Source organism: Semicossyphus pulcher, unplaced genomic scaffold, assembly GCF_022749685.1.
Source record: "Semicossyphus pulcher isolate SPU_LCO1_2020_fin unplaced genomic scaffold, fSemPul1.0.p SCAF_19, whole genome shotgun sequence".
In the NCBI taxonomy this organism is placed as follows: Eukaryota; Metazoa; Chordata; class Actinopteri; order Labriformes; family Labridae; genus Semicossyphus; species Semicossyphus pulcher.
Genome location: NW_027211692.1, coordinates 17,294,391 through 17,317,835, shown reverse-complemented (window position 1 = coordinate 17,317,835; position 23,445 = coordinate 17,294,391). Strand labels below are relative to the sequence as shown.

General features: G+C 40.8%; 2 protein-coding genes across 2 annotated transcripts in view; one reads left to right on the top strand and one right to left on the bottom strand.

The window, feature by feature from the left end:
* Positions 1–311: 311 nt before the first annotated feature.
* Positions 312–6,467, bottom strand: p2ry2.1 (purinergic receptor P2Y2, tandem duplicate 1). Its single transcript, XM_069668660.1, has 5 exons — positions 6,376–6,467; positions 3,963–4,313; positions 2,273–2,441; positions 1,603–1,954; positions 312–1,516 (listed from the first exon to the last, which is right to left on the bottom strand). The coding sequence occupies exons 2-5, from the start codon at positions 4,294–4,296 to the stop codon at positions 1,322–1,324; spliced, it is 1,050 nt and encodes a 349-aa protein (XP_069524761.1). The 5' UTR covers positions 4,297–4,313; positions 6,376–6,467; the 3' UTR covers positions 312–1,321.
* Positions 6,468–9,327: 2,860 nt separating this feature from the next.
* LOC138597278 (F-BAR and double SH3 domains protein 2-like) overlaps positions 9,328–23,445 on the top strand; it is a 70,093-nt gene continuing 55,975 nt past the window's right edge. The window contains exons 1-2 of the mRNA XM_069668859.1: positions 9,328–9,419; positions 14,369–14,466. Coding sequence (XP_069524960.1) covers positions 9,399–9,419; positions 14,369–14,466 — 119 coding nt within the window. The 5' untranslated portion in view covers positions 9,328–9,398. The remainder of the gene's footprint in view (positions 9,420–14,368; positions 14,467–23,445) is intronic.

Sequence of the window (23,445 nt, the reverse complement as noted above, 5' to 3'; positions counted from 1 at the left end):
TAAGGAAATAACTAAGTGGGTAAACCATACTGCAAATAAGGATACTTCCCACAAATTACACCCAGACTTTCCAAACTCATAAACAACAGTATGACTTGATGATGATTATCTAATTAAATTACCACACACAGAAGCTCTACATTGTTCTACAGCCTTTATGCAAGACTTTAATTTTACTTGAAACAAACTATGACACCTAGATTAAAGAAATGCATGTATGGCACGTGAGACGCATTTTAAAAATGAATCACCACAACGTTTTTGGCAAAATTAAAACACATTTATTAAAACATATTTTTTTAGATCCTTCACATTTTGTGACACACACACACACACACATACACATAATATGACACACGTGTGCTTCAGCATGCACACGTCTGACCCTGCAGTTTAGTTCTGGCTGTACATTAGAGCTTTTCAACATTACAGAAAAATTCATATCCTTTAAAGCCTGAAAATAATCATCTCGAAGATTTTCATTGAAATGAATGTCTGTTAAATTACTATTCATTGCCGAATGAGGTAACACAATGGTGATTGAGCCTGATGAAAGCATTTGCAGTATTACGGACTAAGCGCCTGATGCGACATTTGCAGAAAAATCACAAGCAGCGCCCAGTTAGTGACGCGTTTTTCCATCACCCAGCAGTGGTTGGTCTACCAGAGAGGGTAGGCGGAGCTAAGCAGCTGCTTTTCCGGTCTATGTAAGCACTGCGAGTAAACAGTGATCTACTATAGCTGAACAAACAAAGAAAAGATCGATGACTACAGATACAACTTAAAAAATAAGAGAAAATCCAAAGAAAAAGAAACAAATTTGAAAAGGAAAGTCAAGGAAAATCAAGAGTTACGTCACACATGCAACACTGTCTGGATATCTGGGAAGTGTGCTTCCACGATTACCGTTTATCGCCATAGGTGCCGCCAAAGAGAACAAAACTGAGATCTTCAAGATTATAACTTTAAGGTAGGAACACACTGCATGATTTACATGTTTATCTATTATCTTTAGTCATCTTAACTGTACTGGGCATGTGAATACAAATTGCTTGACTTTACTTTGCTAAACTCAGTCCTTGCTTTTGGCAGTCAAGTACTTGTAGTAGTAGTTTCCCTGATTTTAATTCACATTTGCCTTCCACTAGAGTGACTCCAACTCTCATAGGTTGCATGCTTGCTAGGTTGTCCACTGGTTGGCATTTAAGCTCTAAAACTGCACCTTTGAAGCAAGTTAAGGGTGTCAAATCCCAGAGGAGACTGGAAATAACTACAGTTCTTGTCCCTGCAATCATTTGACATTTTAGTTTCAGGTACTGTGTCAGAGCTGTGTTGTCAAGTTTTTGCTCACACTCATGGCTTTTCTCATAGAGGACTTGTTGTTCTTGGTGAGGTTACTGCGAGCGTCCTGCCCAGCCAGGAAGTAAAGGATGGGGTCCAGACAGCTGTTGGCGCTGGCAAAAGGTCGGGTCACCTTGTAGGCCACACTGGAGGCCTCTAGCAAAGTACAGCTGATCTGATAGACAAATAAAAAATGTACAGACTGAGATATAACAGTCATTATAACACATTTATTATCAAAGCAAGTGTATTTGTCCTCACCTGTGCTGGATTTCTCTGCCTCAGGTATCTAAAGGAGTAATAAAGACTCCTTGTGAGGTGGAAAGGGAGGAAGCAGAGCATGAACGCAGCCAGCACGATGATGATCATCTTCACTGACTTCTGCTTCTGCTTGGAACGTTGTCCTGACAGACCCCTCCTCTCACCATGAGCTCCTCCTTCAGACCCCCAGCCAGGCTCCAGAAGTTTCCGCACCATGAGGCCATAGCACACCATCACCACCATGAAGGGCAGGGCAAACATGAGAACTGAGACGATTGAGCTGTACACCAGGAAGTCATCAAAAAGGCGTGGCTCTGTGGTGTCATAGCAGGTCCGCTCATTCTCCTTGTCCCTGGTAAAAGAAAAGTAAATTGGAAATATTTGATTATTAAATGGTAATGCTTCCATGTTTGTAAATGAAAAAGAGATAGGAGTGGTAAAATGTAATTTATTAGCTCGCAAGTTGGTTGTTTCAGTGCCCCATTAAAGCTACCAAAGATAAGCTACTTAGCAAAATTGTTGCGCTACAAAAATCAATAGTCGACAGTTAAACACACTTTGAGTAAATAAAAAGGGATATTAAGGTAGTAAGAGGGGCATGGTGGGAAAAGAAAGTGGTAAGGAAGAACTATTAAAAAGAGAGAAAGAAAATCACATGAATTTAATTCACTTTGTTCTTGAGAAGTAGAGAATCGGTGCCTGGCAGGACAAAACAATGACCCACACTACCACAGATATCAGCCTGGCCCGTCGGGCGGTGACCCAGCTGAGGGAGCGGACTGGGTAGCAGATGCCCACGAAGCGATGCAGACTGATACAGCACAGGAACAGAATGGAACCTGCCAGACAGAGGGATAGATATTTAGTGAGCTCCTTTTCAAACAATAGTGAAACCCTCTTGTAATTTACAGGATATCAGTTGGACTTTTGGAAAACAGTATGTATTTTATAGTTGTTATAGTATGTTCTCTTCATGAGAACATGCTATAGGCTATGTATAGCAATTTTAGCAAAGTACCATAATGCATCTTAACATTTTGTGTTGTGTGTCTTGTTGTGTTGTGTTATTTTCAAATTGTATTTAGGAATTTAGTTGTTTGTCACAGTGTACGTTCTGTGCTACTCTTATGCAAACAAGTTTTTGTCATACTTGATCCGTTGAAGTGGCATATTTGTAAAACTTAATCGAGGCTGAAAAAGTTATTTATAAATCCACGACGTCATCAAAATACAAAGCATATGGGCGGAGCGGGAACTCGTAGCTGGGAACAGCAGGAGAGACGCTACTGCGCAGGATCTGCAGGTAAACCCGGAAGCTCGCAAGTTTCTTGCAAATGTGAACAATTCTCATTTGGGTCTTTGGGTCCCTTATCCATTTTAATAATGCGTCCATGGTGTAGGGTATTGTGTCAAGTCATATCATATATTATTATTGTGTATTGTCTTGTTGCCTCCTGTAGCATATTTTATTGTAGTGTAGCACTGTAGCCTATTGCATCATGCTGTAGCATTCTGCATTATATGCAACAGTAGCATAGGCAACTTTATAGTAGCATAGTAAAGCCTAGCCTAGTGTAGCATTGTGTATAGTCCTGTTGCATACCAAATTGTAGCCCCGTGTAAGGTACTCTATGTTACAGTATTGTATCGTACTGTAGCATACTCAATTGTAGCCCAGTATAGCATATTGCATTGTAGCTTAACTAAAACACTGTAGCAACATGTAGTGTAGCCCAGGCTAGCCTGTTGTATTATACTGTAGCATAATGCATTGTACCAAGTGTAGCTTAGCCTAGTGTAGAATATTTTAACCAACCCCAGTGTACCTTTTTTAGCCCAGTGTAGCACAACTAGTGTAGCTCTTTGTGTCACATTGTAGACTAGTTGCCTTTCAGCATTTTAGCCCTTTAGGATACTGTACACTAGAAAAGTGCATGTCATGACATGTTGTATCTTACCATAGTGTATGGTATTTAGCAAAAAGGTAGCATAGCCACACTGTTTTTATCTAAGCCTAGGGTAGCTTAATTGTACCACAGCATACCATATTGTTGCCTTACCAATGTAGCGTAGCCTAGGGTAGCGCATTGTGTCATAGCTTTGTCGTGTAGTATATCACATTGTTGTTTAGTGTGTTGGATATCATCTTGTGTTTTATCATCTTTAATTATGTATTTTATCGTTTTGTATTGTACTGTAGACTAGATCATAATAGATATTTTACACCATATATTTTAAAATAGCTATTTTAAATCACATAGGCCTACTTGAGGTATATCATACTTCAATAATTGTAACATATCATATGTAAAGATGTTTTTTACTGTAATGTATGGGTCAGTACCATGCTGAAACTGTACCGTATAAATTGGCATAAAACAGGAAGCGTATGAGTTTGCAGAATGGTTCACTGAAGGGCCAGTCGTTCTCATCCGCGTAGTAATAGACGAGGAAGGGCAGAGTGAAGATGTAGAGCGTGTCGCACATGGTCAGGTTGAACATGTAGATAGTGGAGGGCTTCCAGCGCTTAGTGCGGAACACAATCACGTACAAGGCTGTAGCGTTGAGCGCCAGACCGATCACAAAAACCAGGGCGTAGCTGACAGGAAGGAGAATATATTTAAAATCCTCTTGAAATTTGCAGTAGAAGGCGCTGTAATTGCCTTCATTGGTTTTGTTGTCAAAGGCGGCCATCTTGGTTGTGAAAACACCTGAGGAAAAGATATGAACAAAGGAATAAATTATCAACATGATGCTTTTGGAAACATTTACTTAACTAACCATAAAGAGGTTAGCATAAACACAGACTGTTGAGACACAGGAAATGGGTATGACTTGGAGAAATTGAACTCAATCTAGAGATAATAGGGCGCTGCAAGTCATTCACATTGGCACTGAAGCAGCACAGTCCAGTATTAGTCAGGCCATGATGAAGCATAATTGACCAACCCAATCAAATGTTCACCATCCCGCTTATAACTCGAGTCATCCAATTTTAAAGTCAATGAGATTTTCAGAAAGTAAATCGTTTTATAGCTGACTTCCTGTAATCGCCTTTTTCTTTCTGAGTGGTTTGATGAGAAAATGAGAGAAGAATTGTTGCAGAAAGAGACGGAAGAAGTGGATTCATAAATGGTGGCACTCATAATAAATCAGAATGTATTACTATGTGCTGTCCTTAATCCTTTTTCTAATGGAATAAATGAAAAGTGTGTGAGTAACTGCAAATACAAAAGGTGGCTGTAAAATAGGCTAGTTCTATGGTAAAAGGAAATGTAATGGGTCACCAGCCGGCCAAACAGGTTTGCATGATAACTTAATGAAACATTTGGCACCATTGATTACTGAAGTATGTCCAATCTGATTCCTTGTAATTCCTCCTGACTCTTTTAAATTATGTGAGCTGCTGCAGGCGATTCTGATGAAGACCTGTGTGGCAACCATAGACTGTATAAAAAGATGGACGACATGAAAACTCCCTAAAAGTGAAGCCAAAACATTTTGACCGCCCCCTGCTAACTGGCTGCAGTATAGGTCATAAAGCCCGCCTCCTCCATGTTAACAGATGGGACATGAGTCAAATAGATTTTTTTCAAACTTGGTTTCCTTCATTATAGTTAGTTCTTATCACGCTGATTTACCTCCAAGTGTTCATTTTTCTGACAAGTTTATTTTTAATTAGTTACTTAATGCTGTAAAAAGGATGATTGACAGCTCTGTTGACGAATCTGGCTCCTGCAGCCGATCTGTTCTGGATTAGCAGAGTAGAGGACAAACGGCGAGAGGAAACGTAACAAAAACAATCACTACACTCATTGAAGTCTACATATCTCTGATCGTTAACCTCAGACCAACACAAGAAGCTGTTCTGCTGTTAAACACAGCGGCGTGTGGGATCTTAGCCGTTTTTTTTTGGTAAGTTATGTGTGTGTTTTGGTTAGCGCCACCTGCCGATCTCTACTGCACAGACTCTGGCTCCAAATGACGTCACCATCGCAAGATGACAGCTCCTATCACGGGGGCTATTTTGGCATCAGTTCTGTACAATGAGAGCAGATGGAGACCCATCGTCCATCTATATATACAGTCATTGGTCAAACGAGTGTTACAGTCAAAAACTCTTAGTGCTGTTGTCTTCTCCTTCAGATATACATTACTCATACCGGCACTTTCCATTTCTAAGTTTACTAACACCTCATGACCGTGAGAGCAAGAGACTGGGAAATAACTTCTTAACTCAAACCAGACCTTGTTTTGAGAACGTACTCTCTGGCGTACATGCTGCATTGTTGTTACACTTGACCTTAGTCCTCTTTTCTCCTCCTCTACAAATCTGTACAAGTCTGTTTATCAGACAAACTCGAGTTCAGACCAGTCGTGTAAATACCTTTGATGCCTTGCGGCTCCGTGAACTCGCACGCAAATAAGAGAGTAGATGCAGACTTACTTGTTTCAGTTAAGGTAACCTACAGCGCTCTCTTTTTTCTTCCTTTCTCACATTATTTTCTCTCCCGTGCCTCTTGCTTACGCTGTCTGTACCATTTGAGCCCACCTTCTTTTCTCCTCAAATCTTGACAACAGCTGCAGCATGTGTTTAACAGATAACAGGTGGCCCCCTTTTGTGGTCCCCCGAATTCTTTCTACCTGCTGTGTGCATGCCATTCTAACTTAAAAGCAAGACTGTACACCAACATCCACATTGTATCCCTAGAAGTACACTTAAAGGCTCCCTTCCTCAGAGACAACCCCCCTAAAACATATGAAATTACTCACCCTGTCTGAATACTATCGTCTTTCAAAGACTCTCCCCGGTTGACCATCCTCTGTAATGTATCCGCATTCTCAGCAGTAATTTGAGAGTGTATCTGAGCGTGTTGTTTAAGACTGAATGCATGCCGAAGATACTTGACTTTTACTTGTGTATAAAACCTGTGGAGGTGTGTGCCTGCCTGACGAGTTGCAGCACGTCAGCAGTTGGGCCCGAGGCTGTTGGGCTGTTGGACTCTGAGTCAAACGGACACTAAACAGGACAAAAGTGTCGCCACCTTCAACAGTTCAAATATTTATTTTCTTTTGTTTGCTGAAAAAAAGAAAAACAAAGGCAGTTCTTAAATGCTTAATACACTAAATTATACCATGGTAATTATATGTACTTTACGCTGACCTAATTATCAACAAGTAAAAGTCAGAAAAGAAGACATAAGCCAAATCCAAACCTTGCCTTTGATTTCTCACCTATTAGGCAAACATGCAATGCGTGTAACTCAACCAATAATCGATGCTCCTTCAAATTATAAAGTGCTTGACTGTTTTTACTGTAAGATATCTTACCTTTAAAATGGCCCAAAAATGTATATACTCCAAAGCCAAATCACAAGAGGAATCATAAACCAAAAGCATCCTGACAGGATCCTAACAAATACAATATCATCCAACAATGGCCGTCAGCCATTTTCTTCTGTTCCACCAGCAGAAAGTTCTGTGCGTGGGTGTTAAGACATGTTTGGTTTCTCAAAATGGGAGTGTGTTTATGTGCTTGAATATGTGTGTGTTGGTTTGAGTGAGAGAAAAGGTGAGAAAGAGGACTTAATGTCTTACCTAACCCAGAAACTCTGTGTATTAATGATTACATGGCCCTTAGCCTCAACCTTGGACATGGCACGTAGGAGGCCTGACGTAAAAATACTGGTCCTTACAGCTTTTTTTGTCTTTTCCTCCCTCCGTCTGGCCAAAAGAAATGCCTCCAATGAGTTGTATTATTTTCAAACACTTGTTTTTTTGTAAGACATTGCAAAGACATTACTGCAAAACCTGTCAATCATTCATAAATCTGCTTTAGCTTTGCATGACCAGCTAATGTGTGCAGAAGTATTTCTTGGCAACGGAACAGACAGGATGGACACAGACCAAAACGTGCATGTATTTATGTATGCATGTATATCTACCAATGGTAAAAAAAAAAGTTCAGATTCTTTAGTGAGTAAAAGTTATACCACCCTGTGAAATTTCTCAACTACAACTTAAAGTCCTGCATTCAAAACCACACGTAAGTAAAAGTATGTAACATCAGCAGCAGAATTGTTGTATCAAATGCAAAAAAAAGTCCATGTCAGTGCTTTACTATTATATATGATGTTTTTGGATTAATATATAACTGCTGCATTAATGTTCATGTTTAATTGTACTTCCTTTGTGTTTAAGTTTGGGTTTATTTTAACTACTTTATATACTCTTTTGTAGTTTGATCTGCAGAAATGCATCATATTGTGTAAGATGATCATATATTTGTGCTGTGAAAACGACATCATCTCTCCATGAGCCAAGAAAAACAGCCCTATTTACAGCTCCATGACAATGTACTTTTTAGCTAAACAAGTTTGTTTTTTTTGCTCAAAAAGTTGGCACAATTTCTTAACCCTCAAAGAAACAATTAATGATTAAGTTCATCAGAAATAATTAAAAAGCACCAAATTAGGAGATAAACAATTTTTAAACAGGAAGTGTATGAAAAGTCTAAAGTTCCTAAATTGAATTGCATTTTGAAAATACTTAAAGAATGCAAAAGCACCTTCGTAGGCCTACTTAATGGCTACTTCAGTAAATAAACTATGTTACATCCCACCACCATGTACTTTAAAACACAAAAACATGCATGCACAGGCTGCACAATTCTATGCAGGCATTTATCAAAACGTGTCAGACACCCTCTTCTGTAATGTATTCCTTTGATTTTTCACTCAGCGCCAAAATCCAATGAACCCGGTGACCCCATTTTATCTTGTCTGCTCTCTGATATCTCAAGAGGTTTTTCAAAAGTTCACACTTGTCCACTCTATAATTGCACAAAATAGACGACTGTAAACTGTTCTATACAACTAAATACAATGAGTTGCGATGAGATTTTATTATTTTAAGGATTCATATTTTTGCACCAAATACAAGGCATATATATAACTTGCTGATAATGCCTATTAAAATATTATTTTCAGAAATATTATCAGCAAAAAAACGGCGTTTAGATGTCTTTAAAAAAATATTCAATCTGTCTTTCTCCTTTAAAAAAAAAACCCAGTTTGTTTTTTTTACACATATGCATCACATAGTCTGTGATCGATTTTTCTTGGATCGACTGCGGATTCTTGTTGCTATGCAGGTCTGCGGGACGCAGCCTCATCCTGTCAGTGTCAGGCTTTTTCTTCTAAGGGAGCTCGGAATAACCCTCTTCAGAGGAAAATTGTGCCATTTTTAAGTCAACATCCTTCTTGTCCCCTTCCGCAGCTTGAAAACACCTTTGCACAAGTATTAATCGGGGTTAATGTCGACGCCAGTCGAGAAAAGGCAGAACAAAAAGGATGTCTTTCTGCTCTGTGTTTTTCATTACAATCCAGACGCTATACCGTTCTTCGCCACTTTGGGGCGCCGTTGAGCTGAGTTGCTGAAGGGGTTCCCCGTTAATGTCTCCCCATCCCTTCCCCTCTGCTTTTTCCTCTCCGCCTGTCTGTCCTCCTGCTTCACAACACAGTACAGTACACTAGCCATCTAGTAGTGGCAGCAACCAACACAAGTGTGTTCAGTCTCTCCTCGCTGCTTCAGTTTCTGCTCTGTATAAACCAGCCATTTATCATCAATCATGGCCGCCGGAGTACAAATTTAACTCCCGTCTTTCCTCCCTGTCGTCTGGAGGGGAGGATATTTTGTTTGAGGAAACAAAATATTAGTCCCACACTGATTTGGATTTCCTCTTGGAATTACAATACATCTCACAGGGGAAATACCATTCATGTCAATACTCCAAAATGCAGCCGCCGCCGAGGAAGGTAAGTGATTTCCAGAGTCCGTTATGTTTTACAGACAATGACAGACAGATAACTGAGTAGTAACCTGAGCTGTGGATCTTGTGTTTTACTAACCACGCAGAAAACGTCTGATGCTGCGGGCTCAAGACATTAAAAGGGTTAGAAAAGGTCTTTGCTAGCTTATATTAGCAACGGTTGCTAGCTAGGTTAGTCGGTAACCTAGTGACATTAATATGCATCTGTCCAGCCGTGAGAGCGCGAGCCGTCAAACGTCAAATACCGTTAGCTAGACACGCTAGGTGGGCTAACATGAGACGGTTTATACAAAGCACAAGAGGACAATTTAAGTGACTAAAATGATGTGATATTGTGGTTGTCCTTTTATTACGTCCTTTAGTATCATTAACTTTAATTGCAAAACAAATGGACTAGCTTTTGCACGTAAAGTTGTGTAAATGCAGTAACGTTACAATTAGTATTGATACAGTACAGTGTAGTGTAGGTTAGCATCAGTGTTATTTTGCTAACTTATATATGGTTACATTCTAGAAGTGTTGCCTTGACAGCACAACAAAGGCTGTCGTTTTCTCCACGTTGTGATGCTTCTTGTCTCAAGGGAAGACCTTCAGTTTGTCCAGGGTCACATCATTTCATCAAACACACACACACACACACACACACACACACACACACTGAGGAGACATACTGGCCGAGTGTCCATGTCTGATACTGACTTATTGATTCTGTATAGGCTGAGAAAAAGACCACAGTCCCCTATAGCTTGGTACCCAGCGTGTGAGGTGTGTTTGTGTTTTTTAGCATGTGTTGCAGTTGCTTCACCCTGTTTTTCAATGAGTGTGTGCATGTGTTGGTGTGTGTGTGTTGTCCTGAAATAGATGCCTGAGAGCCAATTAGCCGGCTGTGAACCTCTACACAGTTTTCTCTTAATTACCACATATTCCCCCAGTGCCATTTATGCTCTGGGTCTCTAAACACAGACTGGCCCTGAACATGTCATATCATGTCTCTAAAACACATACACACTTGAAGAGACCCTTTCATCGTTTAAGCTGTAGAGAGGGCCTCGAAGGTCGTCTTGCTCCTCTGTGTGTGACCAAGTGCACCATTACGGCCGTATTCATCTTGTTAGATCTCATTTGTCACATGCCAGTCTCTTACCCATTCAATTTGCTGTGAAAATACTTCCAGGAATAAAAGAGAATTTGTAAAATACTGATGTCTTTCCGCCTGCCAATGTGGCTGGCACATTCAGAACACTCAGCTTACGGCACCACAGCCAGAGTGTATCAGTATTTGGCTGTGAGATTCTAATAATTTCACTCCCAGTGCGACACATACAGCCCCTTAAGTGTTTTGTCTGAGTCTCAGCACATCTGCTTACAGACTGAGCTCGTTTGCCTCTCATATATTAGTTTTTATGGCTTAAATTAAAGATGGCTGCTAATGAGGCTTACAGAAGTCTATCTAACTGTCATATCGTATCATGATGACGTGTACTGGGGTTGCAGTGTTTGAGGCCGCATTTTAAGGAGTTTTCATATCGATTGACACAAACTGTTGTACATTTATTGTTATTGAGGGATGTCTCGTCATTTATCTTAATATAGAGTTTACCAGAGCTGTGCTGGTCTGGAGATTTTGTGAGTTGAATTGGATTTGGCTGTTCTATAAGAAGCTTTGATTATTTGTTCCTTTTTTCAGTTCAGTGTCACACAAAACTCCTCTATCAGCCTACATAGCCTTATGCCTGGCCCACACTAAAAGATTTTTCAAATCTTAACAGATGTTGAAAATATGAGAGACCACACACATGACAATATAATCATAGATTTAACAGTTTTGCTTCTATAGTGTGTGGAGAACAACGATTACGCCAAAACAGCACAGCACACCCAAACAGATACGTTCACCAACAACCTCGCGTTCAAACAAGACCTAGAGTAAACAAACATGGCGGACAACGGGCAGGAAGAATTGGTGATTTTTTTGACTTTTTACAGAAAATTCAGGAACAAAAAAGAACAAACTGTGGATGAAGTGATGGAGATGGCGTGAACATGGGCTGTACATGTTACTTTATGCTCCCCGTTTGCTTTTGTCGCCATGGCTCAATTGTTGTGCTTCCTTCTTCGGTTAGCTTGCTTCCCCATTGGCTATTGTTTCATTCCACATGACAATCCACTGACAGCGTGCTCGGCCTTCATCGGGGTTCCCCCCACAAAACAGGATATCAGATTGCATATTTACGATTTGAAATCGTTGCGACGACGACAGCCTTCCAAGCAGATCAGGGGGAAGTAAATTCACTCTTAACAGACCTCACACCACACGAACATCTGGCAAGATAATCTTTAGAAACATCGATGTGTACCCTGCTTAAGTCTCAAGTTGTACCTTTTAACCTTATGAATGGTGTTAGTCCGCTTGTAACAGTTTGCGGCAGCTTGGCTTGCAGCCCCCAAACACTGATTTAAACATGCTTCAAAAACATTTTGTGATTTTACTGTTTTGTTTAACCACCAGGTATACAGCTACTTGTTTTGGAGAGTAGGAAACCTATTTGGATAATTCCGTTCCCAAACCTTGAACTTTACATGTAAGGAATCTAGACCTAAAAACAGGCCAGAAACAAATACCATCCTGTTGTACCAGCAGCTATAAAATTGCAGAGATGTTACTGACAAATCTTGGGTGGACTCAGGATCTCAACTGATCATGAGGACTTTTAAGGACCTTTGTTAGCCTACCTTCTCGCACATACAGGTGGGGATACACCAGCAACAATGTCCTGTATGTGTGCTGCTGTTTGCCTTACATAACAGGTGCCACCTTCTCAGCAGACCTACCTGCTGCAGCAGCTCCCTCTACAGCAGCCGAGCTCTTTTCCTTTACCATGACCTTTAATACAGTGAACATCTTCTTCGCTTTGCCTCATGATTATCATCTCCATATCCAAGCGCTTTCACTGACGTTTTCACTCTTTTCTTCTCGCTGACTGAGCCCTGTATTCTCTCCCTTTTCTTACTCTCACTCATACTCGCCCTTTCATATATTCTTCCGCCTTCTCTTGCATTTTCTCTCCCCATCTCTCCGCCACCCTCTGCCCTTCCCCGTCTTGCCCTCTCTCTCCCCGAGGTTTCCGATGAGTGATGGAAGGTGAAATCAAGTGAAGTCGTTTTGCCCTGATAATGTAATGAACCCCTCCCTCCTTATCTTCAAAGACACAGCACATGAAAGAAAGGAGCTCTGCAGTGTGTGTTGATGTGTGTGTGTGTGTGTTTGCCAGTGTAATGTGTGTGTGTTTGTTATGTTGTTTATTGTTTTGTCTGGAACAGTCATGAATTTGCCCACTGTTACTCTGGTGAATAGCTGATGGAATTCACCCAACAATACACAATGACCATCAGTGACTCTGGCAGGAGTGTTTGTGTGTGTGTGTTTGTGTGTGCTTGTTTGGTGCATGGTAAGTGAGTGTGAGCTCTATGGATTTGTTTGTGTGTGTGTGTGTGTTACATTGACACTACCGCTGAGAACACCCACATTCATATTTGACAGGTGACTGGCTCAATTAATTGATGAGGATTCAATTATTTATCCCCATTAATTAATAAATTCATGACACATCCTTCATATTTTGCTCAGTACATTCAGTGAATTTTGGGCGGGATGAATCACACTCGTGTTTCTTAAGCTCTACCCCCAATATTGTCATTAGAACAGGAACATTTTGATAACAGGATGAACAAAGAACTTATCAGCAACAAGTTTGATAATAAAGTCAGTTTATCTGGTGTAGCTCATTGTACACAAGCAGCTTTTAAATTACATTATCTGATGATAGAGGACGTAGTTGATGATTGTCAACTATCAGCGATGGAGGCATCGTGGCATCATCAGTCGACACAAACCTATTTCTTATCACGTTGAATTGAATATATTTGACCTTTGGACTGTTTTTGGGTCCATAAGTTATTTTGAAAAAATCACCTTGGTCTCTCAAAACATGTTAAAGTAATAATCTTGAAGATTTTAATTTAAATAAATGTATGTTAAGTCACTATCTATCGCTGAATGAGGTAACACAATGGTGATTGAGCCTATGGCCCTCTGATGAAAGCCTTTGCATTTGCAGTATTATGGACTGGTGTTGGTGGTGAATTTCACACAAGCGCCGCCCAGTTAGTGACGCGTTTTCCATCACCCAGCAGTGGTTGGTCTGCCAGAGAGGGTAGGCGGAGCTAAGCGGCTGCTTTTTCCGGTTTCAGCGAGTGTTGTGAGTAAACAGTAATCTACTATGGCTGAACAAACAAAGAAAAGATCGATGACTACAGATACAACTTCAAAAATAAGTGAAAATCCAAAGAAACAGAAACAAACTCGATGCTCAGATGAAGGCAAACAGTCTAAAAAGTAAAGCGACCGTCAGCAAAATCAAGAGTTACAACCGGAGCCAACTGTGGACGTCACACATGCGACACTGTCTGGATATCTGGGAAGTGTGCTCCCGCAATTACCATTTATCGCCATAGGTGCTGCCAAAGAGAACAAAACTAGAGATTATCCTTTTAAAGTCCAAGGTCATTATTTTGTGACATTGCACAGAGCCAGTCAATAAGACATTTTTTCCGGTCACAGTCGTACCAGATCCTTTTAAAGTAGATGGGTTTGGCTTTTGCTTATTTCATGCAACATTTGATCTAACAAGGGGTGAGGTGTATTGCCACTGAGAGAGAAATCATTAGTAATTATTAATGTGTATGGCCTGCAGGAAGGTAGAGGCATTCACAGTTCACTGGACTTTCCTTTCCTTATACTATGGTTACTATCGTAACAAAATAAAATAATATCAAGTGCCATATCTAGTTATTGATATCATCAATATGGATCACAATAGACTGAGGACTAATTGATACATTCTTTGCTTGACATGTCTTTTTCTTTTCCTCCAGGTCAAAGTGACACAGGAGCTGAAAAACACACACACAGAGCAGATGACAAGACTGCACTTTAAAAACCAGACTGAATGTGACCTGCTGGAAGACATGAGGTATGCACGCGTCTGTATCACACATGCACCAACAACACAGTGCTGTTCTCACTCACCAAGTGCCAGATGATTTTAAATCTAGTCATCATTGCTGACTGTGGATTGCACGCCATGCGCACATGGACAGTAGAGCTGGACTGATATGGGATGTTAGAGACTGATACTGATTTTAGGGGGTCTACCAATATGGCAGTGGATAAAGTGTGTTTGTTTTTAACGATATGACTCTGCAGATGTAGTCAGAGGGCTGCTCTCTTACACAAACAACCTTATTAAGAAATATTTAACATTATTATTCAATCATTATAAATAGATGAGCCAATATCGGCCCAATAATATTGACTGACCTATACATCTGTCAGGCTTTGTAGACACTGCCATGCATAAAATGTAAGAAAGAAGCAAGTAATGAGTTTGGTGGGAGCGGCATGCATGTGAAAGAAAACGGGGAGGAGGAAAATTGTCATATTCCAGTTTTTTGAGAAGGACAAAGGGTCGAGAAAATGACGAAGGAATTTCCTGCTGCCCTCTTCCTGCTCTCTGACTCCGTGTCTTTCTTCCTCTCGTTTCTCTCCTCCAAGATTTCTTTCCCTATCTCTCTCTGCCATCTTCTCGTTCTCCCCTGGTTCCATTTTTTTTTCACTCTCTTTTGCTCTGACACTTTTTTTTTTGTCTGTCTCCATATCTCTCTTTTTCATTTTGGCTCTGCTCTGTTTACTCATGACGTGTGTGAGTCTGGCAGTTTTCCCCTTTGGATTTGGCAATGGGAGGAAACCCTGGTTCCTTCACACGCTCTCATTCTCAATGTTGACTAAGCATTGATTATTTATGACAGCAAACTCTCTCTTAATACTCTCTGCTTCTCCGCCTCTGTTGCTGTATTTTTCCCTGGTTCTGATTTTTACACTTCTTCTGAAATTTCCCCCTCTTTTCCTCTCTCTTTCTCCCCCTTCCACTCCTGGGGGCAGCTCCAGCTGTTTGAGAACAGATTGCCTTGTTGCTGCTGGCTTTTGGAGAGTGAACAAGGCCCTGGTCTCACTTGTGGGAGAGGGGGAGAGCCAGTTAAGCATATGCAACTAAAATGTGTTAGTTCTTCCAGTCAGTGAGGGATGGCGCTACATGCCACTGGGTAAAGATCTTCAAATTGGCTTTGTCATCCTTATGGTTTAAAGACACTTCCTGCAGTGTTTTCTCAGTATGTTCTGCTAGCCTTTTATGTTTTGTAATTATTTCTGATGACACATTCTCACAGGGGTTAAAACAGGAGCAGCGGGGTGGTGCAGTGATTGGGTAAACTGCATTTCGATTGGTAGACTCTCACCCAAACCCCTGCAGCAACAAGCAGCTGTTTAGTCTTTGTGTCCTTGAGTGAGCCCCTCTAGTTTTTTTGTTGATGATGTTGCTGACTTTATTTGAAGTGATGTATATTTTTGTGAGATTGTTTTAAAGATCAAGAATGTTATGGATATCTGAAATTTGGGTGTTCAATTACGGATGGGTATTGAGAACTGGTATTCTTTGGTACCGGTACGTGATTGGTCGGTACCGAAAGTAACGGTTAGCTCATGGACAAACAGTGCGCCTATGTTTTATTTCAATCGTTTCATTGTAACAGAGCTGGCATCCGTCCCCTAGTGATGAGGAAGCGGCCAGCATCAGGCAATGACGTTGCATGGAGAAAGTCTAGTAGGTCTATATGGCAGACAGAGGCTTCGACAGTTTGAGTTCACTTTACCAAATTTAACCTCTTGTGCATCTTCGTGCAATTTATGTGCAAAGGTAGCTGCGTCTTAAATGGGCAACACCAGCAAACTCACGAAACACATGGAAGTTCAACAGTCTATATATCTTTAGCAGTGCCTGTTTGAGTGCGTTAGCAAAGCGGCTAATGCTAACGCCGTTGCTGGCGTTACTGCTAGTGCGTCCTCATTGCCGCAGCCTCCGAGTCAGTGGCTCTGATTGCAATGCTGCAGATGGGATTAGCCAAACTAAAAATGCAGTCAAAACGCCTGGTTCTATGTTCCTACATTTACTGTTAATGTTAACTGTTGAGCACACCCCTTAACCCCAATTACAGCCCCCCTTCCAGAGGCACTTTATCAGACACCCTATTAAAGACATGTCCTTATTCTTTGCACCAAATAACGGAGAGTAGTAGACTTTGACCACTGTGACTGTTGTTAGAAGCAGCAGTGGGTACCTGAATTACTACAAGGCAGCAGCTGGCCAAACTGTCTCCACCAATACTACTGAAATGCTTGATTTGTTTAATGGGAAAACTCTGTTTACCTAAAGCCCACACAAGAAGTAAACAGGAAGAAAATGGGCATTTTGTTTTGTTCTTATTGATTTTTTCTTTTTTTGTCTTTGTCCACTTAAGCTTAATAGGGAAGTAGTTCAACCGGACAGCTGATAGTGAAAGTGTGGTGCTCAGTCCAAGAGATGAGGGTTATGAATCTCTTCAAATTGGTGTACGTCTGAGGAGAGAGGGAGTGATGGCTCATGATGCTTTTCACTTGTCCTTCAAAACTTGATGTAACAGCCATAGGGATTAAACCACAAGACAGTACATTGATTAATTGATCAACAGAAACATAACTGTCAGCATTTTCTCAATAATACCTGCTTCCAGCTTCAAGTATTATAAAAATTGGTTACTTGCAGCATTGACTAACCCCAAACTTTATTGAGACATCCTTCTCTAGCTTGCCTAACAAATGCATCCCTAACTGGCCAGACTGTATTGTTATGCAGCAGGGATTTCCACAGGAAGAAGCAATTATTGACCTGTCCCCATCCAGGGTCAGAATGCAGACTTGAACACTCAGCGAATGGACAATAATAGGAAGCTAGCCAGTTTGCTAACACTGTGACATTGACAGTAATGCTAAGTAATGTATTGTGTCCTTGCAAAACACACACTTTTCAGGGTTTAGGACTGAAAATCGAACGCCAAAATTGTTTATGTAGACAATGAAGGTGACTAAGCTTGACTTTTGCTGAGGAACCTATGTCATGTCCACTTAATAACCTGAAAAATCACCTGTAAAATAGCTGAACCATACAGGACAAGCGTGGCCGTGTAATGAAACACACACACACGGCTGGCAGACACACATTTTCCAGCGTAAAGCCTACTGTAGATTTTAACTCTTAAATCCCGAAATCTGCTTTGAGGTTATTTACCCTAATTAATCCACAGGCTGGCTTTAATCAACCCACACACTCAAACACACATGCACACACACGAGTTGCGTGCTATAGTGTAGGCTATTCAATCTATGTGTTTACCAGTTGTTAAAGGTAAATGGGGAACTGTGAAGAAACAGTGTGAAAGAATGAAAGCAAAAAAAGGAAGACATAAAGAGAGAAAGAGAAAGGGTAGTCTTTTAATCCTCTGTGACCACATTTTAGCTGCACTAGTCTTAGCTGAGAGGATAAGGGAAAGAGAGAGAGAGAGAGAGAGAGAGAGAGAGAGAGAGAGAGAGAGGAGAAAACGATGACGAGTTGGTGGAGTCAGGGAGTCAACTTGGTGTCCTCAATCCAGCTAAATCCTCCATACCCTTATGTCTGCATCAACCACACACACACACACACACACATGCACACACTAACATCAACCAATGCAAACCATAAAAAAAAGGCACTCTCATTTGATCTCATCTTAATTTACCCACCATACCTTTCTGTTGCTGAAGAAGAGCAGACTTAACAATATAGCTGTCATTTTCTTTATCAGGTTATGTTGGTTTTGTCTGTAGAGAGGGATCAGTAAATGCATCACAATGATAGCTTTTTGAGAAGGGAAGGCATGCTGTCATTATTCTCCTCATGTTTAGCATGATGTGATGTGGCATAACGGCTGTAAAGACTGTTTGTTTTGTAAACTCTTGTGATACCAAAAGCCCCATTTTCAAATGTACCGTAGATAAGACAAAGCACCTTATGAAGGCAGAGAAGTGGCAGAGGTGACAGCAGTGAGAAGACAAAGACTAAACAGTGTGTGTAGCTGATGCCTCCACTAGACCGGACTACAACTGAGGCCCTGATGTGAGTTAGGAATTTAATCCCCCCTCCGCCCGCCCCTCCCTAAACGACTGCGCTTTGTGCTGCACATTTGCATGGGATAAATGAAATCTGTGTTTCACTCAAATTTATTGAGCAAATCCTAGGAATTATCTGCAGATATCATTAAAACCTAATGGGTCTCCATGCTGAGTAGCTAGATTAGCTTCCCCGGTTTGAACTCAAAATGCTATCAGAGTCCTCATTAATGCTTTTCACTGCAGCCTCCATAATTTAGGCAGAGGCGGGAACAGAAAATCAAGGACTCATTGGGGAAAAAAAGACCTAAATTAATGCATTGCTGATTCACACCCGCCTGATATAATTAGGCCGCCTATGTATTTGGGGAAATGACAGCACAGAAGACCTCTGCTGTTATCAAGAAGCGCAGGTGGACCACAGGTTATAGTGGACCCAGGGGGATAAGACAATAGACAGGATGACAGGGTTGGTAGTGGGTCTCAACTGGGGCAAAGGTGATCTTTAATCATTACCTGCTTAACCTTTCTCTTTTTTTATCTCAAAGGAAAATATATTTAAACATGCGTCACAGCGGAAAGCTGAGGCACACTTTAGGAAGCACTGGAAGCATTTGAGGCAGGTTTCATTTTAATAATAGACAGTGTGGAAGGTAGGTAGTCATATAACAGGTATTACAAAAAAGAATAGAAGGAAACTAGCGCAACCAAATGAGAAAAATAAACTGGATAGTACTGTGTAAACATCCCTACAATTTGTTCAAATGTAAGATCACAACCCTGCATCCTACCTTTATGAAGCTGCTTATGTTATTCAGCGTTCATTGACTGTGTATTGGAACTGCATCATACTCTAATTACTTTAAAATATTTCTTATAATTTGTCCCTGGGGTGAATAAAAGCAGACAAGGCAAAGCAAACATTGACTTCTAAGCAGCTGAGAACAAATTGTTCCAGCCAGATCCTTTACTCAATATTCAAATAAATATGGCAGCCTGGTCAGTGGGTCAGCATGTGACTCTGTCCTCTAGCTTATTGTGGTGTTGGGCAGTGATGGGGGGGATGGATGGGTCGAACAACTATGGGACTTTATTCCAGGAGACCAGGGTTTAATTGTTCCTTTAGTTACTTAAAGTGCTAACCTCCGAGATCTCAGTTTCGTTGTCTTTGGCGGCACCTATGGCGATAAACAGTAATTGCGGGAGCACACTTCCCAGATATCCAGACAGCGCTGCATGTGGGACGTCCACGGTTGGCTCCGGTTATAACTCTTGATTTTCCTCGCTGATGGTTTGCCTTCATCTGAGCGTCGAATTTGTGTCTTTTTCTTTGGATTTTCACTTATTTTTGAAGTTGTATCTGTAGTCATCGATCTTTTCTTTGTTTGTTCAGCCATAGTAGGTTACTGTTTACTTGCAACACTTGCAGAGACCGGAAAAGCAGCCGCTTAGCTCCACGAAAGTCGCACCAGACGCTCGGTCCGTAATACTGCAAATGCAAAGGCTTTCATCGATGCACCATAGGCTCAATCACCATTGTGTTACCTCATTTGGTGATAGATAGTGACTTAACAGACATTTATTTAAATGAAAATCTTCAAAATTATCACTTTAACTACAGTGTTTCTGTTTTTCAATTTAGAACCACAGCAGTATTTGTGTCATAGAAAAGCCTCATAACTTATAATAGAGTAATAACTGCACCTGCCAGATCAATGACAACAGATACAGTTACCACTGTAAGATGCTTCATTCTGTGACACATTCAAGTGTTATCCAGAATAGTGACAAAGCCACATCCACCAACTATTATGGCACATTTCATTTCTGTTTTCGGAATGTAAAAATGTCTCCACAGAGATTTGTTTCACAGTTTAGACTCCCACTGTCAGACTAAGAGGGAACAGTTTTTTCTTTAACTCTTTCTGCTCCAGTCTCCATTTCTGATTTGGTCACAGCAGCACAACATTGATGTTTTGATAGTGGAATTCTCTTTTCTCTTGATAAGCATGATTGAGCTCTAAAAGCTGATTTCTCAAGATTGCAGAGAGACTTTAAACAGGTCAGAGAGGACGCAGGTACCCAGCTCCTTCATCCAATGTTTCATAAAACTCTGGGGGTAAATGGGTTTGTATAAAGCGAATGCCTTCACTGCTAGCAAACAGCCACTTTCTGACTCATTTATACATTTTGAATGAATTAAAGTAGTGAATATTTTTGCCTGCTTGTTCTCGTCTTTAACAAAAAAAAACCCGGCTGTGAATCTGCTCTATTATGTCTGGTGGTGATCACGCAGTGTGAAAACATGACCACCCTCCTCCGCCTCTCTCTCTGTCTGTGACTCATGTTGCTTATCCTGTTGTCACTGATCTCAGCCTGTGTCCTGTAAACCATTGATCTCAGCTGTTTTCCCACGTTTGATCATCCCCTGCCTCTCTGTGTCTCCACTCACACACACATGCACTGCATAAGTGTCCACCCTCTCAAGCACTTAAGTATTTCCTGTCAGACACACACTCATCTGGGTATTTTCTTTCTCCCGTTCTTCTTTGCGCCCAGCCTGATGCTGACGCTGCTTTTTGACTCAGGCACCATGCAAACACATAACCACACACATGATGGGCACATGGAGTGATGAGGTCGAAAAAGAGAGAGAGAAATGAGGGACGAGGGACGGGCTCGTGGAGAAAGAGAGGGCAAGAAATCAGAGTGCAGAAGAGGAGGGGATAAGAGACACAATGCAAAGGTGGATGGAGGAATAGACTGTGGTCATCACTGATTAAATAACTAATTTCATAACAATTAAAGACTTAACCATCAGGTCTAAAGACAAAGACAGAACCATACCAACACACGCAGTAAGTGTGAGATATTTCTAGCAGCTAATTGGGTGCCCATATTTGCATAGAAGGTCTCTGCCGCAGGGTAACCATGGAAGCGTGTAAAGCCTGGACATGTTCAAAGATCCCAGTGAGGATGAGTGTGTGTGTTTATCTGTGTACTGGTGTTTACTAAGACTTCATTGTTTCTGAGGACCTAAGCAGCACAAAGTTTACCGCTGTGTTAACATGCCAAAGCAGAATGTGTTGGTGCGACAGCATTCACAGTTGCATATGTACTGAATGAGTGTGAGAGAGACTGATAATGTAGTATTTTTTATTTTGAATACATTGAAATTGATTGGTTTCATGAACTCATATCACTGCCACAGCCAGGTGCAGCTACTGAAGCTGATTCACTTCAGTTCAAGTGTTATGACTGAGTCACAGGCCAATTATTATTATTATTATTTACAGTGCTTCCAAGTTACGCGCTCTTCATCATTCAGACGAAATTCGAATGAATTCTTCACTTGGAAATGAGTCAGGTTTTTAAAAAAACTAAAACTTTTCTCTTGGCACGTGTTAGATCGCTGGCATTGTAGCTTAGTTGGTTTCCTGGTGCCTAACTAGTCAAACAGGAGGTCCTTGTTTTGAATCCCAAGTGCCCATGTGACATGGGGTGGGAGTGGCCTGTGAAAACCCTCCAACAGCTACGGAAATGAAGGTCCCTGTCATTACACTTAGAAATGTAAACTGCTTTAGCTAAGATAGACATTAAATACACTTGTTAGCATCCTAAAGTTTACATTATATTCAGGATATACTAACAGTTTCTAATCTAGAAAACAGAAGACCCCACATATTTACAGGGACTGTTGCAACTTAGAAACATCACAGTGAAAAGCAGAAGATGTTTACAGAAGAAAGAGGCCACAGAATACATTTGGGAGTGCGATTTTTTTTTTATTAAGTAGTTGAGCAATTTAAAAGTAACAATCTAAAACTTTCTCATGTAAATAAATCTCTTTGAAATCACTATCTATCACCAAATGAGTTAACACAATGGTGATTGATTGGCCTACGGACTGGGTGTCTGTGGCAACATTCACGGAAAATATCACAAGCGGTGCCCATTTAGTGACATGTTTTCCATCACCCAGCAGTGATTGGTCTGCCAGAGAGGGTAGGCGGAGCTAAGTGGCTGCACTTCCAGGTTCTGTAGGCATTGCGAGGAAACATTAATCTACTATGGTTGAACAAACAAAGAAAAGGTTGATCACTACAGATACAACTGCAAAAGTAAGTGAAAATCGAGAAAAAAAAGGAAACAAATTTTGACACTCAGATGATGTATGGTTAAATTGGGACAAGTGTTCTTGAAATAGCCGATTATTGCCAGTGGGAGGCGCTCAAGAGCACCAAAATTCAAATCTTCGAGACTGTTACTTTAAGTCTGCTTTACTGTTATTTACCTTATTATTAGTTGTGACATAAAAAATGGTTTAAAAAGTTCCTGTGTTCCTGAGTGCGGGGAGTTCGTCCCAAAGATTGACACTGTATTATATAGCCTACAGCTTAACAAAGGATGCTAATTCAGCTGTGTGACTTCCAACTGAGTTCACTCCATGGTAGAGAGCGAGTAGGGTTTGAGAACGGCTCAGAAACTCCTGCGGTGGATTAGATATAGAGCATTTTCATGATTCCAATTATTACTGGACAGTTATAATCACTGCAAAGCAGATTGTTTCCTTGCTCAGCTCATAGGAAATTCATTTATTAAACAATGCTTCAGATTTTCTTGTTCCAACTTTTAAGCCTTGTTAATGTTGGACTGTAGATTGATGTGTGTTATTACAGGTAGGCTAAAAGCCATTATGGATAAATATTTCCCTCTACTGCAAGAGAACACACAAATGTAATTACAGAACTTGTGCAGGGTTCCCACGTGTCCTGGAAAACCTGGAAATTTAGAGACTAGTTTTCCAGTCCTGGAAACACCTGGAAATTGATTAAAATGACCAAATGTCCTGGAAATAATTTATGTTGCCCGGAAAATTTTTAATTTAATTAATTCTTTCAGGTGTAACTTGAATAGATGTAGGCTTAATGAACGA

Excerpts from the sequence above, each read along its gene's own strand:
- p2ry2.1 (XM_069668660.1), bottom strand. The coding sequence starts at position 4,296 with ATGGCCGCCTTTGACAACAAAACCAATGAAGGCAATTACAGCGCCTTC. Across the intron at positions 2,442-3,962 it reads GTTTTATGCCAATTTATACG|GTTCCATTCTGTTCCTGTGC; the intron begins GTACAGTTTCAG and ends TCTGTCTGGCAG. Across the intron at positions 1,955-2,272 it reads CTCTACTTCTCAAGAACAAA|GGACAAGGAGAATGAGCGGA; the intron begins GTGAATTAAATT and ends TTCTTTTACCAG.